This window comes from Lissotriton helveticus, chromosome 3_1 (assembly GCF_964261635.1).
Source record: "Lissotriton helveticus chromosome 3_1, aLisHel1.1, whole genome shotgun sequence".
NCBI classification, from domain to species: domain Eukaryota; kingdom Metazoa; phylum Chordata; class Amphibia; order Caudata; family Salamandridae; genus Lissotriton; species Lissotriton helveticus.
In genome coordinates, this window is record NC_136061.1 from 2122655812 (window position 1) to 2122675771 (window position 19960).

Below are 19960 nucleotides of genomic sequence, written 5' to 3' on the forward strand. Positions count from 1 at the left end.
GTGTGAGTGGTGTTGTGTGTGTCAGTGGCGTTGCGTGCGTGAGTGGCGTTGCATGTGTGAGTGGCATTGCGTGTGTGAGTGGCATTGCGTGTGTGAGTGGCGTTGCGTGTGTGAGTGGCGTTGCGCGTGTGAGTGGCATTGCGTGTGTGAGTGGCGTTGCGCGTGTGAGTCGCGTTGCGCGCGTGAGTGGCGTTGTGCGTGTGAGTCGCGTTGGGTGTGTGAGAGGCGTTGCGTGTGTGAGTGGTGTTGTGTGTGTCAGTGGCGTTGCGTGCGTGAGTGGCGTTGCATGTGTGAGTGGCATTGCGTGTGTGAGTGGCGTTGCCTGTGTGAGTGGCGTTGCGTGTGTGAGTGGCGTTGCGTGTGTGAGTGGCGTTGCGTGTGTGAGTGGCGTTGCGTGTGTGAGTGGCGTTGCGTGAGTGAGTGGCGTTGCGTGGGTGAGTGGCGTTGCGTGGGTGAGTGGTGTTGCGTGGGTGAGTGGTGTTGCGTGGGTGAGTGGTATTGCATGGGTGAGTGGCATTGCATGTGTGAGTGGCGTTGCATGGATGAGTGGCGTTGCGTGGATGAGTGGCGTTGCATGGATGAGTGGGGTTGCGTGGGTGAGTGGTGTTGCGTGGGTGAGTGGCGTTGCATGTGTGAGTGGCGTTGCGTGGGTGAGTGGCTTTGCGTGGATGAGTGGCGTTGCGTGGATGAGTGGCGTTGCGTGGATGAGTGGCGTTGCGTGGATGAGTGGGGTTGCGTGGATGAGTGGGGTTGCGTGGATGAGTGGGGTTGCGTGGATGAGTGGGGTTGCGTGGATGAGTGGGGTTGCGTGGATGAGTGGGGTTGCGTGTGTGAGTGGTGTTGCTTGGGTGAGTGGTGTTGCGTGGGTGAGTGTGGTGTTGCGTTGATGATAGTGGGCTTGCATGGGTGTGAGTGGCGTTGCGTGTCTGTAAGTGTTGCTGTGTGGGTGAAAGTGGCACAGAGCCTTTGATGTGGCCTGGCGCAGGAGAAATGCTGCTGCTGCTAATTAAATACAAGAGCGGCCGGGAAGCGGCCGGGAAACACAAGTACGGCCGGCCACATAATTAGGGGAGGAGAAGCCGCACAGCACACGCTGGGAGAAGCCCTTTGATGTGCTGTGCGGCCGCGATGCGCGCTCTGTGCTGGGCGAGGGGGGAGGGCCATTAGCCTGAACTCGCGGCAAGATCAAACGAAGGGTGGGAGGGACATTGAGGAACAGGAACAGATGGCCATGAAAGTGTATGGGCCAAAAGCGCGTGCCTGTACGTGCACTCGAAGAAAACGCCACGAAAAAAAGCGGTGGTTTGACAATCAGTTCGAGCACTTGAATTCTCGCCATTTCCCATTCCTTCGGAATGGTAAAGGCGAGCCCTAAAAACAGGATACCAGATACATGCAGTCAGGAATTCAGAACAGGGGAGCACAAGGCTACCAAAAGCGAATTCAGAAAAATAAGAGGGGTGAAGGCAACACGTTTGGGGTTGTTTCTAAAGAGAGGGACAGGTCCAATAGCAGATATTCAACAGATGTTCTTCTCTTGATCCTTTGATGCATTGAATTCCATTCTGCAACTAATTACTTGCCAATTGTCCCAGCAAATTTGACCACCACTATGAATTTGTAAGGGCAAATTTTCTTATATGGTATGCTGGCCCATTCAACAGCAGCTCTATTTGATGCCGTACAACACACTAAAAGTTAACATTAATTAATAGATATCTGACAACCTTGCATTTTGGGGGATTGTGGCCTGACTTTAGGGCCTAGTGCACTCACTAAGCCCCGACTCCCAGAGGCCCTATGTAATACGTAATGATCCTGTAGTCTAATTATAATTCTGCACCCCTAGGGACCCCACTTGTAATCCCTGAAATCTTTTGCAAGGTATCCTGGTCCAGAAATAAGAAGAACCTCCAGGAATTTGGAGCTTGAAAGCCTCGATACTCAGCTCTCCTCATAAGAAGCGCAAAATGAAATCTCTAATAAAATTAGGGAGACATAGGACATATTGAAAAAAATTATATGGGAACTTATAGGCAGGCACTGGACAAATAAAGGGATAAAGGTGGTAGACTGCTGGCCTGGTTCCTCTTACGAGAAAACTCCCCTCCTCTCATAACCTTACTGAACACTTGTGAGGTTACATGAGTGCTAAGACAAGTCCATTTTAATCATACCCTGGTCATGTTTAGAGCACTACATAATAACCCTGCTCTCCCTTGATATTCCCTTGATAAAAGACTATTTGGAAACTGTCCAGATCACCTGACACTCTGAAGATCAAGCAATATGTTCAGAACAAGAAGTTACAAGGGACGAGTTAATAGAATCCATTAAGACCCTTGAGGGAATTAAGGCACTGGGTGCATGTAGCATAACCTCCACATTTTACCATATATTCATGGCTCAAATCTCAGAGAAATTTCTGGAGGTATGCAGTGAGGACTGGTCCCTGGGACGCTTACCTAACAATTTCAGAGAAGCCATTATTTTCATGATGTTAAAACCGTATCAGGACCCAAATGAACTAGTTTCCTATAGACCGCTCTTGAGGATAATTATAGACTTGAAAATTCTTAACTTTTAGCTCATAGGTTGATTCATCAAGTGAACTCCCTAGTACACGTGGATCAGTGTGGTTTTGTTCCAAGTCAGAGAACTTGAGTGAATATAAGAAGGTTGGGACGTCTTCTTCATGCCACTGAACGATTTCATTTAGATGAGGTCACTCACAGTGTTAGATTGCGAGAAAGCCTTTGATACTATTGAATAGTATTACATGATGAAGTTTCTAGCGATGGGTATAGACCCTAATTTCCATAAATGAGTATGAATCTTATATGCAGGACCAACACCAAGGGTAAAATCTGGAGGTCTGGACTTACAAAATGTCCCATTGGATGAGGCATGAAACTAGGCTGCCCTCTTTCACAAAGTCGGAGAATCAATATATGTAGTGTCGTTGTATAGCGATTATACATTGGAATTTGACAAATTCCCAAACATCTATTCCTATTCTAATGAATTAGAGAAGTTTGGGAAAATATCAGGTCTACAGGCGAACATAGCTGTATGTGTTCCTCTTAGTTCAGTTGGCTAATAAAAGCCAGGAGTATCTCCCTAGAATGCATCTTAGGTGGGAACAAAATACGTTTATTTATTTGGGTATCCTAGTAATCCACACTACAGACAAACATTGCACTTATAATATGGATAGAGTGATTCAGGGTATTTTGGAATGCTGCCCCAGCATTCACATTGGGTAAAGTGGCAAAGGCAACACGGTCCTCCTCCATAGATGCCTATATACATTACAGAATTTGATTTGTCCAATCACTATATCAACCTTTAAACTGTTGGACAGTCTCCCAATGTTCTTGATCTGGGTGGGTAAAAGAAGTACAGAGAACCTCGAGACCCTAAAAGGAGATAGAGAGGAGGGGGGTCTCGTTCTTTCAGACCTATTATCCTAATATATTGCAGCCCAGCTGCAACATGCCGCAAACTGGTGCTCTAAGATAGATAACTGGGAGAAGAAATTTCTATGCAACGATACACACAACAAATCTCTACCAGATTTTCCTATGATGGGGAAACATTCCCAACACAGCCTCACAGATAGCAGCACTCAGGGCCCAACTACGAGTTTTGGCAGTTGGGGAGCATGCAGTATGCCACCACCGCGCACTTGCCCCACTGAGACTTGCCCCCGCCCGCCCGATTACAACTTTAAAGTGGTCTGACCAGCAGGCGGCGTGGCAGAGACTTTGGAAAAGGCACCGCAACAGGACTGCACAACAAGGTTCCAGCACTGCATGGACTTGAAATTCCATCCTGTGCGGGAACTGGTGAGGGTGCACACAGGGAGGCACATGTTATGCCCCCCGTTGTGCATCCACATGCGATGGAGACACAGGGGCCCCCTTTATTTCTTCTCAGCCGTGGTGTGCATGGAGGAGGAACCTGCATGACACCACTAGCAGGGAGGAAACTCGTAATATGCTTGGCGGGACCGTGGTGGTCCACCAAGCATACTGCGGCCTCTAACTGCCGCGCCACCTCCAGGGAATGGTGGTTTCCAGGCGGCGGTCTGACTGTCCTATTTGCAATGGGGCAGTCAGACCACATGTATGGTGGTGGCAGTCCAGCCACCGTGCCCCAGCATTCTGCCAGTCCTCAGGCTACCAGACTCGTAATCGGGCCTTAAGTCGCATGGATGGATATGAACAATTAAAAGAATTTTGAAACACCCACCTTTTTCCAGATCATTAAAGTTACAATGGTGAGAATTATTTAGTAATACTGAATGTGCAATGTCTTTGGCCCACTGGAGAGAGGAAGGCTGTCAAACTTAGGGAGATTTCTATCCATTCCACTTCATTTCTCACATTCTCATTCAAGATGCCCTGCAGGAGTTTTGAATTAGATAGGAGCCAGTTTTTACAAAATGGCAACATTTGAAACACAATTATGGCTATATGAACTGACATCCCGGAAATGTTTTGGTCCTCCGCCACACTGGAAGTCGTTTTGGAAGAAGGTTCCAGTCGACACTTGATGTCCAGTATATATATGGCTCTGAAAGCTGATAGAAACCAGCCTATGCTACGAGACGATACAGGTAGAAGTAGGGTTTTTTACCTGTCTTTCACTGAGTTGGGGGGAAATAGCTTACTTCGTGGTTCATGGAACTTCCAGGGATGCCCCGTTCAAATTTATACATTTAGGGCCATATGTAGGTAATCCCAATTTACCGATTCTAAAATACCGAATTTCACCGATTCGGTATTTCAGAATCGGTAAATAGTATGTAGATACAAATTCGGTAAATTTGACAGAATTGGTAATATTCGGTATTACTGATTCGGTAAATACCGAATCGGTAATTCCCATTCCTTCCTATGGGCCTCAAGGCCCATAGGAATGAATGGGAAGCCATTCACTATTATCGATTCGGTAAATACCGAATCAGTAATAGAGGGGAACATATTCAAGGGTGGCAGGGTGTCACATTGACACCCTGTTACACCCCTGAATCGTGCATGTCTGCACATGTGGCACTTAACCATACCCTTAGGGCATGTATGTCTGCCACATCGCACTTTTCAAAAAGCACAAATTTGCTTTTTGAATCGTTTTCGATATTTACCACCAACTTGTAGTTGGTGGTAAATAACGAATCCTCTGATCACAAATGCACTCACTTGAGTGGTCCCTACATTGAGAATTCTGTAATTTACCGATTCGGTATCTTAAGGATTCGGTAATTTACCGATTCCTTAAATTACCGAATCGGTAAATTACCAAATCCTTGTTTATACCTACCTACTTTGGAAAAAGCTTACCGGTCGGTAATGGCAAATTTACTGATTTTCGGCCGTTACAGACCGGTATTTGGCTACCTACATGTGGCCCTTAAACTTTCTACACTGCAGCATCTATTACAGCTTTCTGAATAATGAAGGGCGATGATACAGACAATAAAATGGTTGACAGAAATTAGAAGTAAGTGTGGACTGGCTATACCTGGCTGCCCTCACACCCTCTCAGTGGCATTCTGAGTGCAAGATGGACAGGCGCAAAGCCTAGATGGATGAAGGATGCTAGGACAGATGAAACTGTGATGGAAGATTTAGAGGTTTGGGCTGAAATTAATAGTGAATAAAAGTGACCCCCTAAGACACAGAGCCGACTCTGTAATGGAAAAGGGAGACTATATGTAAAAAGAGCCACATTGATTGACATATAAATATATCATTCACCCTGGTTTGGTGTCTTTTTTGATTGTCATGTATGTCAAGCTGTAATATAATATTTCAATAACTGTTCTTCTCAGGCACTTAACTTGTATTTTACTTAACCTTTTACAAAATAAAAACGAGTTTTTGTTTTGCATAATAAAAGATAATTGTTGTTTTCTATTAACACAAATTACTTCTCTTGTCAATTGGTTTGACAGCACCTGAAGAACCATCCTGCACAATCACAGTCATTCTAGAGAAGACCCTGGCAGGACTTGGATTCAGTCTGGAAGGGGGAAAAGGTTCCATTCATGGTGACAAACCCCTTGTCATCAAGAGGATTTTCAAAGGTAGGAGTCACTTTACGGTGAAATGCACTAGAGGGGTAATCAGTAGATGTCTCATGGGTAAGTATGAATGACACAGAAGCATCCTGTAAATACTGGTACCAGTACTGCAGAAGATTATGTATGGTGTTTATAAAGTCATACAACCCAGTGCCTCACTCAGCTGAATTCCATTAATCTGTGGATATTTGAGAATATAGGAGTTTATCATAGCTGCTATTCAATGAATGTTACTACTGTGGTTGGAGACAAGGGCAGGTGTCACAAGTATTATGAAATACTACTTCACAACACAATAGGGTTAAACGAATTTTCAATTAACAAAGTGTCAACAGTTTAGGCCTATTGCTATCACGGAACATATGTCGTATAACCAAAATGTAAGCTTCAGCAGTGGATCTTATGATTATTTCTTACCACCTAAAAAATCACCTGTTTGTCATATTTACCTAACATTCACACAGTCCCCGCAATCAAAGAGGTGCATGCCAAACCATAATGAATGAATGTTTTATTATGTATGTTGTTGTTGTTGTATGTACTTTATTCGATAAAATTATCATAAAAGTATGTACAATCCAAATTCATCATTATAGGAACAGTACCAATTTAAAAGACAGTATCATATTTCCATACAACCAGTATAAAAAACACATCTAAAAATTACATTAAAAGCACGTAATATAAAAAGAGTAAAAAAAACATCAAGTATATAGGTGAAAGAGACAACAAGGCATATGAAAGAAGCTTATCTTTTGTTATCCCATAGCATCTTATTTCTCGTTAGCCATGCGCAGCCCAGATACTTGGCTACCCCACAAACCATGCTGAGGGAAGAAGTGTCGGTTTTTAAGATAAGTAACACCTCCCTATGGTTCTTAGATCCCAAATTGATACAAACAGGTTTAAGTCATTTTCTTCTCGCGTACCTGTATGCAGGACAAGCAAAAAGGAAATGGGGAATGGACTCAGCGGGGGCGGCACAGCCAGGACAGGAAATAGATGGCACATTATATTGTTTCCAGCCTGCTGTGAATTCATTAAGCGGGCGAGTTCCAAACCTCAGCTTCAGATATAGTATTCTTTCTCTTGGTGAATGGATAAAATCTAGAAAGGGTTCCAGTTTTCGAACAGGCTAGTGATCCAGGAACTGCTCGGTTAGGGTACCCCGATTAGAAGTAAGTGCCTCCTCTGCTTGAACCCATTCCCAATAAGCTTTCTTAACAGCATGTTTGGGTGGCGAGATCTGGCTATCCCACGCCTCTGCCAGCCCGATATCAAAAACAAGCTGTTTGAGCTTACTGATCCAGTTGATCTTATTGCCTGTGTCCAGTTTAATAAGCTCACTAAGGGCAGTAGCATAGTTTTCCAATTCTGGGGTCCTTCTCAGGCTTACCCAGAATAGTAAAGGGCAAAGCCTTGCAATATCTTTAATGAAGCGTTTCCCGTAGTCATGCCGAAGCGGTGTCAATGGGGTAGATAGTGGAAGAGAAACCAGACCTCTATAAAACGTATTCTCGAATCTTACTAAGTCAATGGTGTTCTCAAATCCCCACATTTCTGACCCGTATAGGGCAGAGGGCAATGCTTTGCCCTCATACACCACAAGGGCCGGGGCTACTGGTCTACTGACAGAAAGTCGCTGATCTCTTAAAATTGCCCCTGACACCCGTTTGTGGTTGAGAAGCATTTTAATCTAATGGGAATGCCACTTCATCAAATTATTGACCCGTATACCCAGATAGTCGAAAGATTCAACTAGCTCTAATGGGGCGCCATTAAGCATGATACCATTCCTAAACCATTTGGATGGAGTTAGTGCCATTAACTTGGTTTTAGATGTTTTAATACATAAACCCCTTGAATCACAGAACGGGCTAAACCTGTCTAAGGGTGTCGTCGGTGAAGAGTAAGGTGGGCGATTTCTCTGTTTTATTATGTAGCTAACACTAAAAAGCATTGCTTTTGTGCACTTTAAACATCTGGAATATACTAAAATGTAGGCAGAGAAAGATAATTCACCCAGGATCATACATTTTGACAAAATGAAGAAGCCATGATTCTAATACAGTTCACCTAGGGCCTGATTACGATGCCAGTCAGATTCTCGTCTGAACGGCACCATGGAGGAAGCAGGACAACCCGACAAGAAATCAGCAGTCCCGCTGCCTGATTACGATGCGACCACCTTCATGGCAGTCGCAATGTGTATATTTTCTATTGCTGCATGTGCCGCGGGAAGCATACACGCCCCAATAGAATATAAGCAGATTAAAAACATCCCTGCACTATGCAGCAGGTAGCATGTGTGGCCTGCTACATGGCGCAGAGATATTTAGGGGGGCACCTTTGGTGCCCCCCCCCAGGCCCCATAGCTGAGAACGAGGTGGAAAGCGGGCCCTGCTAGGGTCCCCCAAAGTCATTTTCATCTTGCCTTTTCCTGACAGGTGAACCGACATGAAAGGGTAGCCAAAAAGGACATTGTAATCCCCATGGCCGTGCCTGAGCAGGCACCGCCCTCATTGTAGGGATCACTTACCTTGCAATGTACCGACAAGCTCCTTGAGCCAGTCGGAGGCGTGGCAGGCGATCCCTCCGCCAGCCGCATCACAATGCGTCAGGTGAACCGCAGGGGCCAATGTGGGTGGGTCCGCCACCGACAGGCCGTCGGTGTCAGACTCACCGACATCATAATCAGGCCCTAAGTTCTGAAATCTTTAATTTATGCACTCAACTACATCTTATTCCATGGTCAATGTGAAATGCAAAAAAAATACATACTCCAACCAGCAATGACCTCTGCATCTTTTTCAGTTTTTGGAACAATTAGCATCACAAAGTATGCATTATTGCGTATTTCCCACAGCAAATACTTTAAATATCCATAAACACATGGGCCTGATTCACAAACTTTTTTTGCCATAAACCTACGTTTTTGGTCTCAAAACATACAATTAATCTTGCCAGGAATTCTTAGATTGATTCTATGCTGGTGTAAATAAAGTTTCTCCTGTGGACTTGCCCTGCCACAGGTGTGGAGAAATCTGCAGTAGTAAATACCATTTGAGAGTGGGATTTGGACCTTACAAGGTGTGGTTTGCCTTGAATATTTGTAAACACCCACACACATTTGTTTGTGGGCATCCACAAACTGCAACCTGACCCCTTCATATCCTCAAAACAACAGAAATGTAGTCCTGCCAAAGGTTGTACATCTTACAAGATGGAAAGGGTAAGGGATTCCCCTCATATTTGGTGGAGGTGTAGGGTAAGAGCTTTCTCTAATAGTGAAAAACCTTTGTCATGGAGCTAAAAGTGCCTTTAAATAACGAGCACCATATACCCTATGTTTAATTGTACACTGTGGGCCTGATTTACAAACTGCATTTTGTAGTACATGATTAGTACTTAAGTAGTATGATTTACTTAATACAAAATGTATTTCACAAACTCACGGGTGGAGATCTCCACCTCTACCTCTCCTAACTGTATGGAGACCTGCACCACAGTGGTGGGGATATCCACGTACATAGGTATAGGTTTTTTGAGGTATATGTGTTGGGGCAGTGAGAAAATTGGAAAAAGTTACCACAGAACAGGTGGGGTTAAGAGAACATTAAGGAGGGTAAATGAAACAGAAGTTCCAAGCTCATGCACATCTGAGTCTATAAATGAATAATCCAACAGTCGTCAATGTGTCATCCTTGTCTTCATTTAGTCATTCTTCATGCACCACCTATACCAGCCAACGCGTGTTTCGTCTTAGGGTGTGGTCACCCTCGACTTCTTCAGGGATTCAATCCAATCTGTTCAGTGCTTCACACATGTGACTGGAATTAGGACGCTGACTCGTACTTGAGAGGTGTTAATCGATCTCAGACTCATGAACAACAGTACCTGTTTCTCTTACATGCAATAACACGTGAATCATGCAGATTCGATCCTAACAGATTGGATCTAAGCCCAGAAGAAGTTGAGGGGGACCACACCCTAACACAAAACACGTGTCTTCTGGTATAGGTGGTGCATGAAGAATGACTAAATAAAGACAAGACCGACACATTGACTACTGTTGGATTATTCACTAATGGACTTAGATGTACATGTGCTCAGAACTTCTGTTTCATTTATGCTCTAAACTAGGGATGTAGGTTGACATCCCCTTTCCAGGGTTCTGCATTGATAATTGTGGCTTTTGAACACTATTGTACACTGTGTTTTCTGTGCGCCCTAATTCCGTTATTCACCCCTTTCTGTTGCAACATTAAGGAGGGTTTTACATAGGGACATGATAACATATAACCCATATCCACAAAAGAGTATGACCATTTTGATTTACAAGATACAGTTTTAAGATGTACTATGGTGTTAATAAAGGCTTAAATTTACTCAATCACAACCTTGGAGAACCTTGGAGGGATTCAAGCATCACACCTGGCGAACCACTGGTACTGCAACACACTCTGTTAGAAAATAATGGTGGCCGGAAATTAAACTGACAAAGAAATTATTTCTAAATGTATTAAATTACATTCCAAATTTAAAGTATATATATTTAGTTCCCTACACTTTCCTATGTCAAGATCGCTTTCCTGGTGGTGGATAGAGCTCTCCACCAGCAGATGAAAAGTTATTAATATTAACTTTACATTTGTTAATTCAATTGTAGGAGGCTCCACTCCCTACTGGAGGGCTGGAGAGTGGAGACACATAAATCTACACCTGAGTGTAAATTTGCAATAAAAAATGGTAAATAGTAAAAAAAAAAGTGGAGAGTTACAACTAGGTGTACAAGTAGATCTATGCTTGAGTATTTCTACACATGTAAATTGACCTTTGTGAAGTGGCCTTGCATATTTTTCCGCACCGGTAGACTAGAAGAGCACAGGAAATGTCACAATATATTCTCAGGCGTACAGCTGGAAATTTGGGTCTGGCACAACTATCCATGTGCACTTCTAGGAATGTTTGCTGACTGAAAAAAATGTAAAGTTAATTTCAGGTTGAGATGTAAATCTCTGCGTGTACTTTTCATTTTTGTAATTAGGGGCCATAGTTATGGGTATTAAGTAATTACCTAGTTTTAATTGGAAGGCGTGGCTCTACAGGTTCTGTGATGCTACACCTAATGCAGAGAGAAAGAAAAAGCAAAATCAACATGTTACTTTCTCATGGAGATTAAGGCATCATAGACCGACACGACTTTGAATATCGAGACACATAGAAATTTGCACCGTATCTCACACCCTGCTGATTACATTTAATATATATATATCTATATATTGTAAAGTGATATTCTAGTTAATGTGTCGGGCTCAAAAGAGAGTCTTTGGGATTACGAGAGCTGCAGACTGAGACTGCGTCACTTTGGTCCAACGCACACAGGGCAGGGAGCCACAAAGAGCACACATTTGAGTTCTGCCAGCATGACAGTGGTTTATTCTATCATTCTACTACAGTCTGCAAAATATTACACATAGCGAAGGCATGGTGAGATGAGTAACACTATTAAGGCAAATGTGCATAAGCAAATTCCTCATTGTGGGCACTCATGCATGACGCACCAGGTACACAAGGAAAGAGCCGATCACGTGTACCATTAAAACAACCCTGCTCCTTGCATCGTCAAAAATCTTTTCCAGAAGCAATGCTTGATAATACTACCAAGTTAGAGGGCAACGGTGCGTTGTAAAATTTGGTCTGGGGTGTTTTTATTGTTGATGGTGATGAGAAAATATTGGCGCTTAAAATGGGTATAAGTTGACACAGCAGCACTTATTAAACTCATTCAGATCTGTTGCGTTCGTTATTGATAACTGGTATTGGTTTACAATTAAAGTGTAAATAAAAAGAAACATGAAGCCCGTTTGTTATGTATTTTACGAGGCTATCTTTGCCATACTTTAATGCAGCTGCCTTTTCAGCAAATAGATTCAAGGTTATTTTCTTATAAACATTGCAGTGGAGAACAAATTAACACCGTAATTAAATCAAAATATGCAGTGCAGTATATCACAAAAATAATGGGAATTGGATAGCATTGGATTCGTAGCTCACGATTTCTTTTCTTTTACCCAGGTGGTGAAGCAGAACAAACCATCCTTCAGCCTGGGGACGAGATTTTACAGGTGCACACACACACCCTGCAGGGTCTCACCCGATTTGAGGCCTGGAATGTCATCAAAACCCTACCGGATGGGCCTGTGCCGGCCACTTTTAAGAGAAAAAGTGAAACTTCTGCCAATGACACGTCTGCTGTTGCTGAGGAATGAAAAACAGCAGAAGACATCCAAGAATATACTTCTTGGCTCGGCGATTTGCAAAGCAATTTTCCACCTGGCATGGCGAGGACTCTGTGGACAAATACACCACTTAATATTTCACAGCGGACGACTTAACATACTGGAGCATATCCCGCTGCCGGATGCCCTAATTGAAATCGTCGTTATGTGGAGAATGAGTATAACAGTATTCATAACCAGCTGTTAAGGACACAAGAATTGTAAAATATATATATTTTAGATAATATAAAGGAGTGATACATTTTTTGCCAAGGGCATATAATTTATGTAAATGCATTTTATGACTGCACAAACTGGTGCTAAAATTACGAATTTTATTTTAGGCTAGGGTGCAATAAGTAGAATTTTTCTGGACTCCATCTGTATATCTGCTATTAAAAGAATTTATTTTATTCATGAATACGGTTTCTCTGTAGCTTAAAATGATATTTTTCTTTGCTTTTCTGCTTCTTTTCCTATATGATTATACTTTTATTTCCTAAAAGTCGTGTGCAGCTGGATAAATATTGAGGTGATTTGTTTCTGAGAGAAATTATGTCACTGAAGGTATTTAGCACTTCAATTTCAATTTATAAACTTTATTCGGTTCTTAAAAAGACACCATAAAAGCACAAATACAACGTTCACAAATTAAAACAATGTTTTTAAAAAATATTTAGTCTAAAAGATATAAATGTTTAAGATTTTATATACTTAATGGGAGGAACAGGATAATTTTAGTGAATTTAAATGTTCAATGCAATTTTTTAAGGGACAATGTCTCTGGTGGTCCTCAGTCTTGTTGCGATCCGAATGAAATTTATCGTGCAGAATAAAGTATAAGCGTCCTCTGCTTCCATTAGGAATCTCAACGCCCGTTTCGCTTGCTTAAATCTTTGCTCCTTCAAAATACCCACCAGGAACTTACGTCTTGGTATCGCGTAGAGTGGGCACAGTAGGACAAAATGAAGGGTATCCTGCGGAGATCTATGATCGCAGCCGCAGGTACCCTTCTCCTCCACTGTGCGAGTAAATCCAGATGGTACTGCAAGGATGTGATGTAGCATATTGATTCTAAATCGGGTTATGAGGTAGCGATCCTGCGCATTGTGCATGACCCTTAGATAAGGTTCCATACCTTGCTTCGGGGTAAGGTTGTTGTAAGCGAGGTTGGTAGCTTTGAGCCTCTCTTTTTCTGCCCTTGTCGATTTCAGCTGTGCGAGCAAAAGTTTTTTGATCGAGGTTTTGCACTCCGGAGTTAAAGAGTCGGGGGCAAAAAAATATTCAGAGCAACCGATCTCTGTTAGCGAATCTTTAACAAATTTCAGCCAGGGGATTGCATAGCCCTTGTCTCTTTTGAGGCAATCCTCGATAATTTGTCTAGTTAGGGCCGCCTCTGGGTTGGTCCATACCTTCACCCAAGCCAGAAGGGGTTTAATTTTAATTTTATCCTCCAGGAAGAGTTCTCCCAGCTCTTCGTGTATAATGTGGGCCGCGACACTCTGTGGGACTTTTAGTATTCTTCGTAGGAATTTATTTTCTTCCGTCTGGAGTGGCTGGATTTTTTTTCCCCAAAAAGCCCCACACTTCCGCTCCATAGCTTACTTTTGCACAGCAAATGGATCTGTATAAGGTCATGATTTGTTCCGGGGACCATTTCCCTAGTCTCTTCCCGAACCCCATAATTGCTCCTACTGCGGCCGCCAGTTTGGTCGAGTGTTTCTCAATCAGGGGTTTAAACGATAAGTCGTGGTCGAATAATACCCCCAGATATGTGAAGGACTTGACCTGGTCTATTTTGTGTGACCCGATGTTATAAGAAAAAGATCCTTTTGTAGGTTTCCCTGATGTCATGATAAAGGACTTTTCCAGGTTTGTTGCCAGGTCCAGTTTGTCCATAAATTTAACGAACCCATCGATTAATCTTTGTAGACCCAGAGGTGTTCTCGAGAGCAAAACCGCGTCATCGGCATAAAGTAGTACAGGTACTGCTCGATGACCGATTTGGGGTGAGTCAACTTTAAGTTTAAGAAGGTCCTGTTCCAATGCGTTGATATAAATGGAGAAAAGAAATGGGGCGAGGATACACCCCTGTCTTACTCCGCTATTGCAACTAAAGGAATCGGTCTTTTTTCCTTCCTGACTGTATCTCACGCATGCTGAGGTGTTACGGTGTAAATTTTGTAAGGTATCAACTAGTGAGTGGTCCACGCCTAGATCCATTAGCATGGCCCAGAGTTTTTTCCTGTTTACGCGGTCGAAAGCCGCGGAGAGGTCCATGAACCCCATATGTATCGACCCCCTCCCGGCGATGGTATATTTTGCGATCAGGAGATATAGATTTAGGCATTGGTCGGTGGTGGATCTGCCTTTCCTGAAGCCGTATTGGGTTTCAGATAGGATTTGGTGCTCCTCTGCCCAATCTTGCAATCTTGATAGGATGACCCGACCCAAGACCTTTGCTGTCACATCAATGAGTGAGATGGGTCGATAGCATTGGGGGTCGTCCCGGTTGCCTTTTTTGTAAATAGGGACTATGGTCGCCGTTGACCAGGACTGGGGGAGGCCTACCTCCGCTGCCTCATTTAACACCCTCGTAAGTAACGGGGCCCATAGCTCTGGTTTGCTTAGGAATAAGTCTGGTGGTATTCCGTCCGGGCCCGGCGCCTTGTTTTTACTTAGTCCGGTTATTCCCAATTCAACCTCCTTTAAGGTGAAATTTGGTTTAGTTGGCTGATGGACCTTCAGAAACTCCTCTTGGGGTGTATGATTTGAATGGTTGTACAGGCTGTGGAAGTGTTTCTGCCATTGCTCCGGTAAGATGGTATTCAAAATTTTTGGGGCACTTTGGTCCTGAAAACATGGGGCATTGATCACTTTCCAAAAGGCAGTAGCGTCCTTTCTCTCTGCGGCGTCCCTTAAATCTACCCAGGCCTGGTTTTGTATGCTCTGTTTTCGTGCCTTCACGGCTTTTTTGTATTCGGCTCTGTTCCTTATCACCTTTATTTTGTCCCTTGGTAGGGCATGTAGGCTGTCCTTAAGGTTTTTCAGCGCCTTTGTGCATTTAGAGTCGAACCAGCGGGGATTTGAAGAGATGTTATTATTCCCTCCCTTGGTTCGAAGGGAATTATTTACTACCTGCGCGATTTCTTCAAATGCTTTCACCACCGCACCTCCAATTACGCAGGGGTCGAGACATTTGTCGATCGGTACTGAGGCGTCACATAGCAGTTTTTTATAGAAACAGTTCCCATCAATTTTGGCCCATTTGATTCTTCTACCCTGGTCTACCACTCTTTCCAATGCGACCTTTCCCTTAGCCGCTGTGAAGAGGAATCCTTCCATTTTGATGATCACCGGATTGTGATCGCTGAAGCTACTAGCCTCTATGAGGTGTGTGCTGATAAATCTTTTTAGATAGACAGAGACTAGTACAAAGTCAATATAAGAATAGCAGCCTCTGCCTTTGAATGTCGGGGTAAGTTCTCCTCTCTCATTTAAGGTGGCAAGATCCATGGTGTGGGCGAGATTGTTCCTTTTCATTAATCTCTCAAGGTCCCAGCCCTCTGATGAATGGGTGAAGTGTGGGCCTTTCATGATTGTACAATTTGACCAGACATTATTGGCAGGTAACAGATTTTCACAGAGGTGACAATTAAAATCTCCCATTAAAATTAAATTCATGGGTTCTGGTGTCTTGGATAAAAAGTTTAGGCAAGTCTCAAGTTCTTTTATAGCTGCTCCCTTCTCCGTTATGGCCGGTGTGTTATACCAATTCATTAACAAGAAGGTTAGGCTTGACGAAGTAAACCTTAGTACCTGAAGGTTACGTGTGACCCATTTGGTATTGGACCAGGTACCCTCAATGTCTAGATGGACATAAATCGCAAGCCCCCCGCTCGCTCTTCCTGAGGTAGCTTTTTTTGCGGGTACGAAAAAGCTTTTATAGCCCTCCATGCTATATTCGTGCGGTTCAGTAGCCCAGGTCTCTTGGAGGCACAAGATGTGGAATTTCCTTATGTAGCTGAACCAGTCCTGAGATATGAACTTTGTCGCAAGCCCTGCGATATTCCAGGTAGCTATAAGTAGGTTATCATATGTTGTTGCCTTGAGTATCCCTCTACCTTCGCCTTTCGGTGGTCTTAGTTGTTTATCCTTAATGGGTGCGACGGCCCTGCTTAGTTGCAGGCCGGGGGTGTTGACGATTTTGTTCTCGTAGTATGTCCCCTCCCCTGTGCCCCGGGTACTGGTTGGTGGTATACTCCTGCCTTCTGTGATGTTCGCAGGGTCCATGAGATCAGATTGACTGTGGGTTGCTCCCTCTTTATCCCCTAATGATGTGAGGTTTGGCTCGTTCCTGCTTTGATTTGCTGTTGGGAAGCAAGTCATTCTCTGTCAGTCCACCCCTTCGAGAGTACTAAACCTGTTCCAATGGTTGTACTGCATCAAAGAGGAATCATAAGTAGGAAATACTGGGAATACAGGATTTGGCCTTTGCCATTGGGGGGGGCCATATTGGAAGCCCGGATGAGATGTTCTGTTCTGAATGAAATTCTGCCTGGGCCTTTGGGATGCCAGGGGATAAAAATACGATAAGTGGACCGGGTGGATTTGTGAGCGGGTATAGCTCGGGGGGACATTGCAGATGAAGTTGACTGCTGTCATGTCTCTGAAGTTCACCGTAATGATGTCTCCAGCGATGGTCTTGGTGCCTTTGCCAATCCACTCGCCCCTTCTCACTGAGAGGATTTCCCCATAGATGTTTGGGGGTAAGGGCCTGTGAGTTTGCAGCCACTGAGCGCATTTGTTTTTTAGTTCAATTTGTGATTCTCTTTGGCCCTCCTTTAATGGGGGCACTCCAGTTAGGACAACCACAAATGGTAGTGCCTCAGGTGGGAGATTAATTGTCCGAAAGCGTGTGGCTGTTTTCTTTTCGTTGTTGGTTTCCACAGTAGGAGTGGGGAGGGTCTTGGGGTCTGCCTTCGGGGTTTGGGCCTTGTTTTCTTCAAGTGTTAATGAGGAGCTAGGTAAACGTTTACTGTTACCGCTTAATGATTGATTTTTATTTTTATTTTTACCTGCTTGTGGGGTGGAGGCGGCCTTCTGAAATTCCTTGGCTCCTTTCTGCGTGACGCTGGTGTTGTTAGCATTGTTGTTTTTGGGGGCACCATTTTGCACTAGTGGGGCCTTATCATTCGGTAAATTTGTTGTAGCGGGGGCCTTGGGGTTTGTCACGTCTCGTTCCTGCACGGGATGAGGTTTCAAGTTTATCCCCTTGTTATTGACCAATGATGTTAATCTGTCTATTTTTGCTATAAGGGGCTTTAACAGTACCGTGATGGAATGCTCTAGGTCAGATTTCAAATCCACCACCATGTTGGTTATCCAGCATGGAATTCCTGGTGTAGGTGGGGTAATGGGTGTGACCAGATTATGGTTGCTGGACTTTACATGACCTTTTTTCCTCCCTTGTTTACGGCCATCCCTGTGCAACATTTTATCCTCCGTGTGTGCGTCTGAGTCCTTTGTGGTTATTTGGTTGCTTAATTGTGCGCCAGGACTGTCCCTGCTGGTTTCAGCGACGGCCTGGGCACAGGGGAGGTCGGCGAAAGATGGTGGAGTTATAGGCCGGCTGATGTAGGTCTCCTCTACCGAGTTCTCAGTTTCTTCTGACAAGTTGAGGAGTAGTTCCTGAGTATCTTGGATAATGGTTACAGGTGGTAAAGATAATCTCCTCTCGGTGTTAGCTATGGCGTCGGAAACCGCCCCTATAGTCTGTTTAAGCATTTTATCAATGGCAGTTAAGGTCGGAAGGGATGGTGGTTGATCCGATTTAGCTTTTGTGCTCGATCTTAGAGTGGGCATCCTGGTCTTCTTTGCGGTTTTCCTCATTGCAGGGGGTGCTGTGTTAGATGGTAGTAGCCGGTTGTGAGATTTTTGGGGGGGCACTTTTTAGGGGACTGGCCCAGCCCGGCCTCTTCTGGCCCCTGAGGGCCACAGAGGGCCCGCCCTTTGCCCGGGCTTCGCTCGGCGTCCCGCTCGCGTCCCGCTGAGCGGTAGATTGTTCCAAATAAGATGGTATTGCAAGCAGGGGGCGTGTCTTCCTGGGGGCGCGCCCGTGCACACCTGTGCAGCGCAGGGACTCCTGGTCTTACGAGTCCCTGCGGCGCGCTCCCTCGCAGTTTCCTCGGTGCTCCCTCCTCCTGGGACAGGCTCTTCAGTGCGACTACCCCCCCAGCCTCGACCCCACGCCACTCACCGCGCAGCAGCGCCCGCGAAGCGGGTGCTGCAAGTTGTTTTAGCGGGAGGGCGGTCAATCCCACCTGGGACACGGGGAGGCCGGGTGAAAGCAGAAGCGAGGCTCTGTGTTCAAACGGGCAGCAGCGGTCAGATCAGTTCCACGGCAACGGTCCGGTCAGGTCAGTTTGAGCACTTACTTCAATAATGCTTGCCAAATGAAGTAAACACCCCTTTACGGTATTCTAGTCACTGGGATGAAATTTGTATTCTAAACTTCCAAATGAATGTACTTTGAAGCAGAACTCTATAGTTCTTTCTTTGGCTAGGTATTTATAAATAAAAATGGATAGGCACCGCATAAAGAACTATAATTTATGGAACCACGATTGTTTTCAAAGATTACTAGGGTGGTAACTTTGTGTGAGGTTGGTGAGTGCACACTCAAGCCACAGTTGTTTAATTTTTCACTGCCGATTTTTTTCCTCGGAAAACATGTCAGGCCAATAATCCTTCCACTTCCTGCCTTAAAATGTCATATCCTTTTTAAGTCTGTTGATGAAACCATCAAAAACTGAAGCAGATACAAGTATTCTGTAAGGAGAGTTGCGGTTTACTGATGAATCTTGTACTACAATAAACATCTCATAACCAACTCACACAATCTTTTTTAATATATTCTGTTTTGGGGCATTTTTAAGGGACTATCCGGGCTCTCCCTGTTATATCTGTACTAGTCTTTGGATATGTAATTAATATATAAAGCAGATAAATAATCGCTGCAAAAGTCTTGTCTATAAATTTCTTAGCAAAGTTTAGTTGAGATCCTATCCTTATTCATCTGTAGTGAGAAAGTGACATGGGTACTGTCCTATATATAGTAAATTATTACAGTTGAGTTGTGACATCACAAAAACAGTTGCTAAAATCAGCTGACACTATGAATGGCAAGAGATGGAGTGGAATTACAGTGACTGTTAAAGGAATAAATAGCTTTCTGGTTCTTTTGTCTAATCTGTTTTAACATAATTAGCTGCCAAGGAAACATATATGCCAGCTTATTTCTTTCTTTCATCACGAGAGTTCATTACAAGAAAGTAAGGATCTATCCATGTTTTCAAATATTCTAGACTCCAGCCCTTATGGAAAAGACCTATGTTTTAATTCAAAACATATGCTCTACTGCCAAATATAATCTGCATTGCAGCAAAATTATTTTCAAATCATAGATTCCACATTTATTCTAAATATCTTCAAACATAGTATCTTTTTCTTAGGAAAAAGCAAAACAACAAGGTTTTAAAGGAGACTTTCAGCATGTGCTTATGGTACAATGGTACAATGGCTGTCTAAA

At 43.9% G+C, this 19960-nt stretch overlaps 1 protein-coding gene across 1 annotated transcript in view; it reads left to right on the plus strand.

Moving 5' to 3' along the window:
* The window catches only part of IL16 (interleukin 16), a 534450-nt gene extending 515185 nt beyond the window's left edge, over positions 1-19265 (plus strand). Inside the window, exons 18-20 of the mRNA XM_078683325.1 lie at positions 5960-6091; positions 12167-12936; positions 18794-19265. Coding sequence (XP_078539451.1) covers positions 5960-6091; positions 12167-12360 — 326 coding nt within the window. The 3' untranslated portion in view covers positions 12361-12936; positions 18794-19265. The remainder of the gene's footprint in view (positions 1-5959; positions 6092-12166; positions 12937-18793) is intronic.
* Positions 19266-19960: the final 695 nt, after the last annotated feature.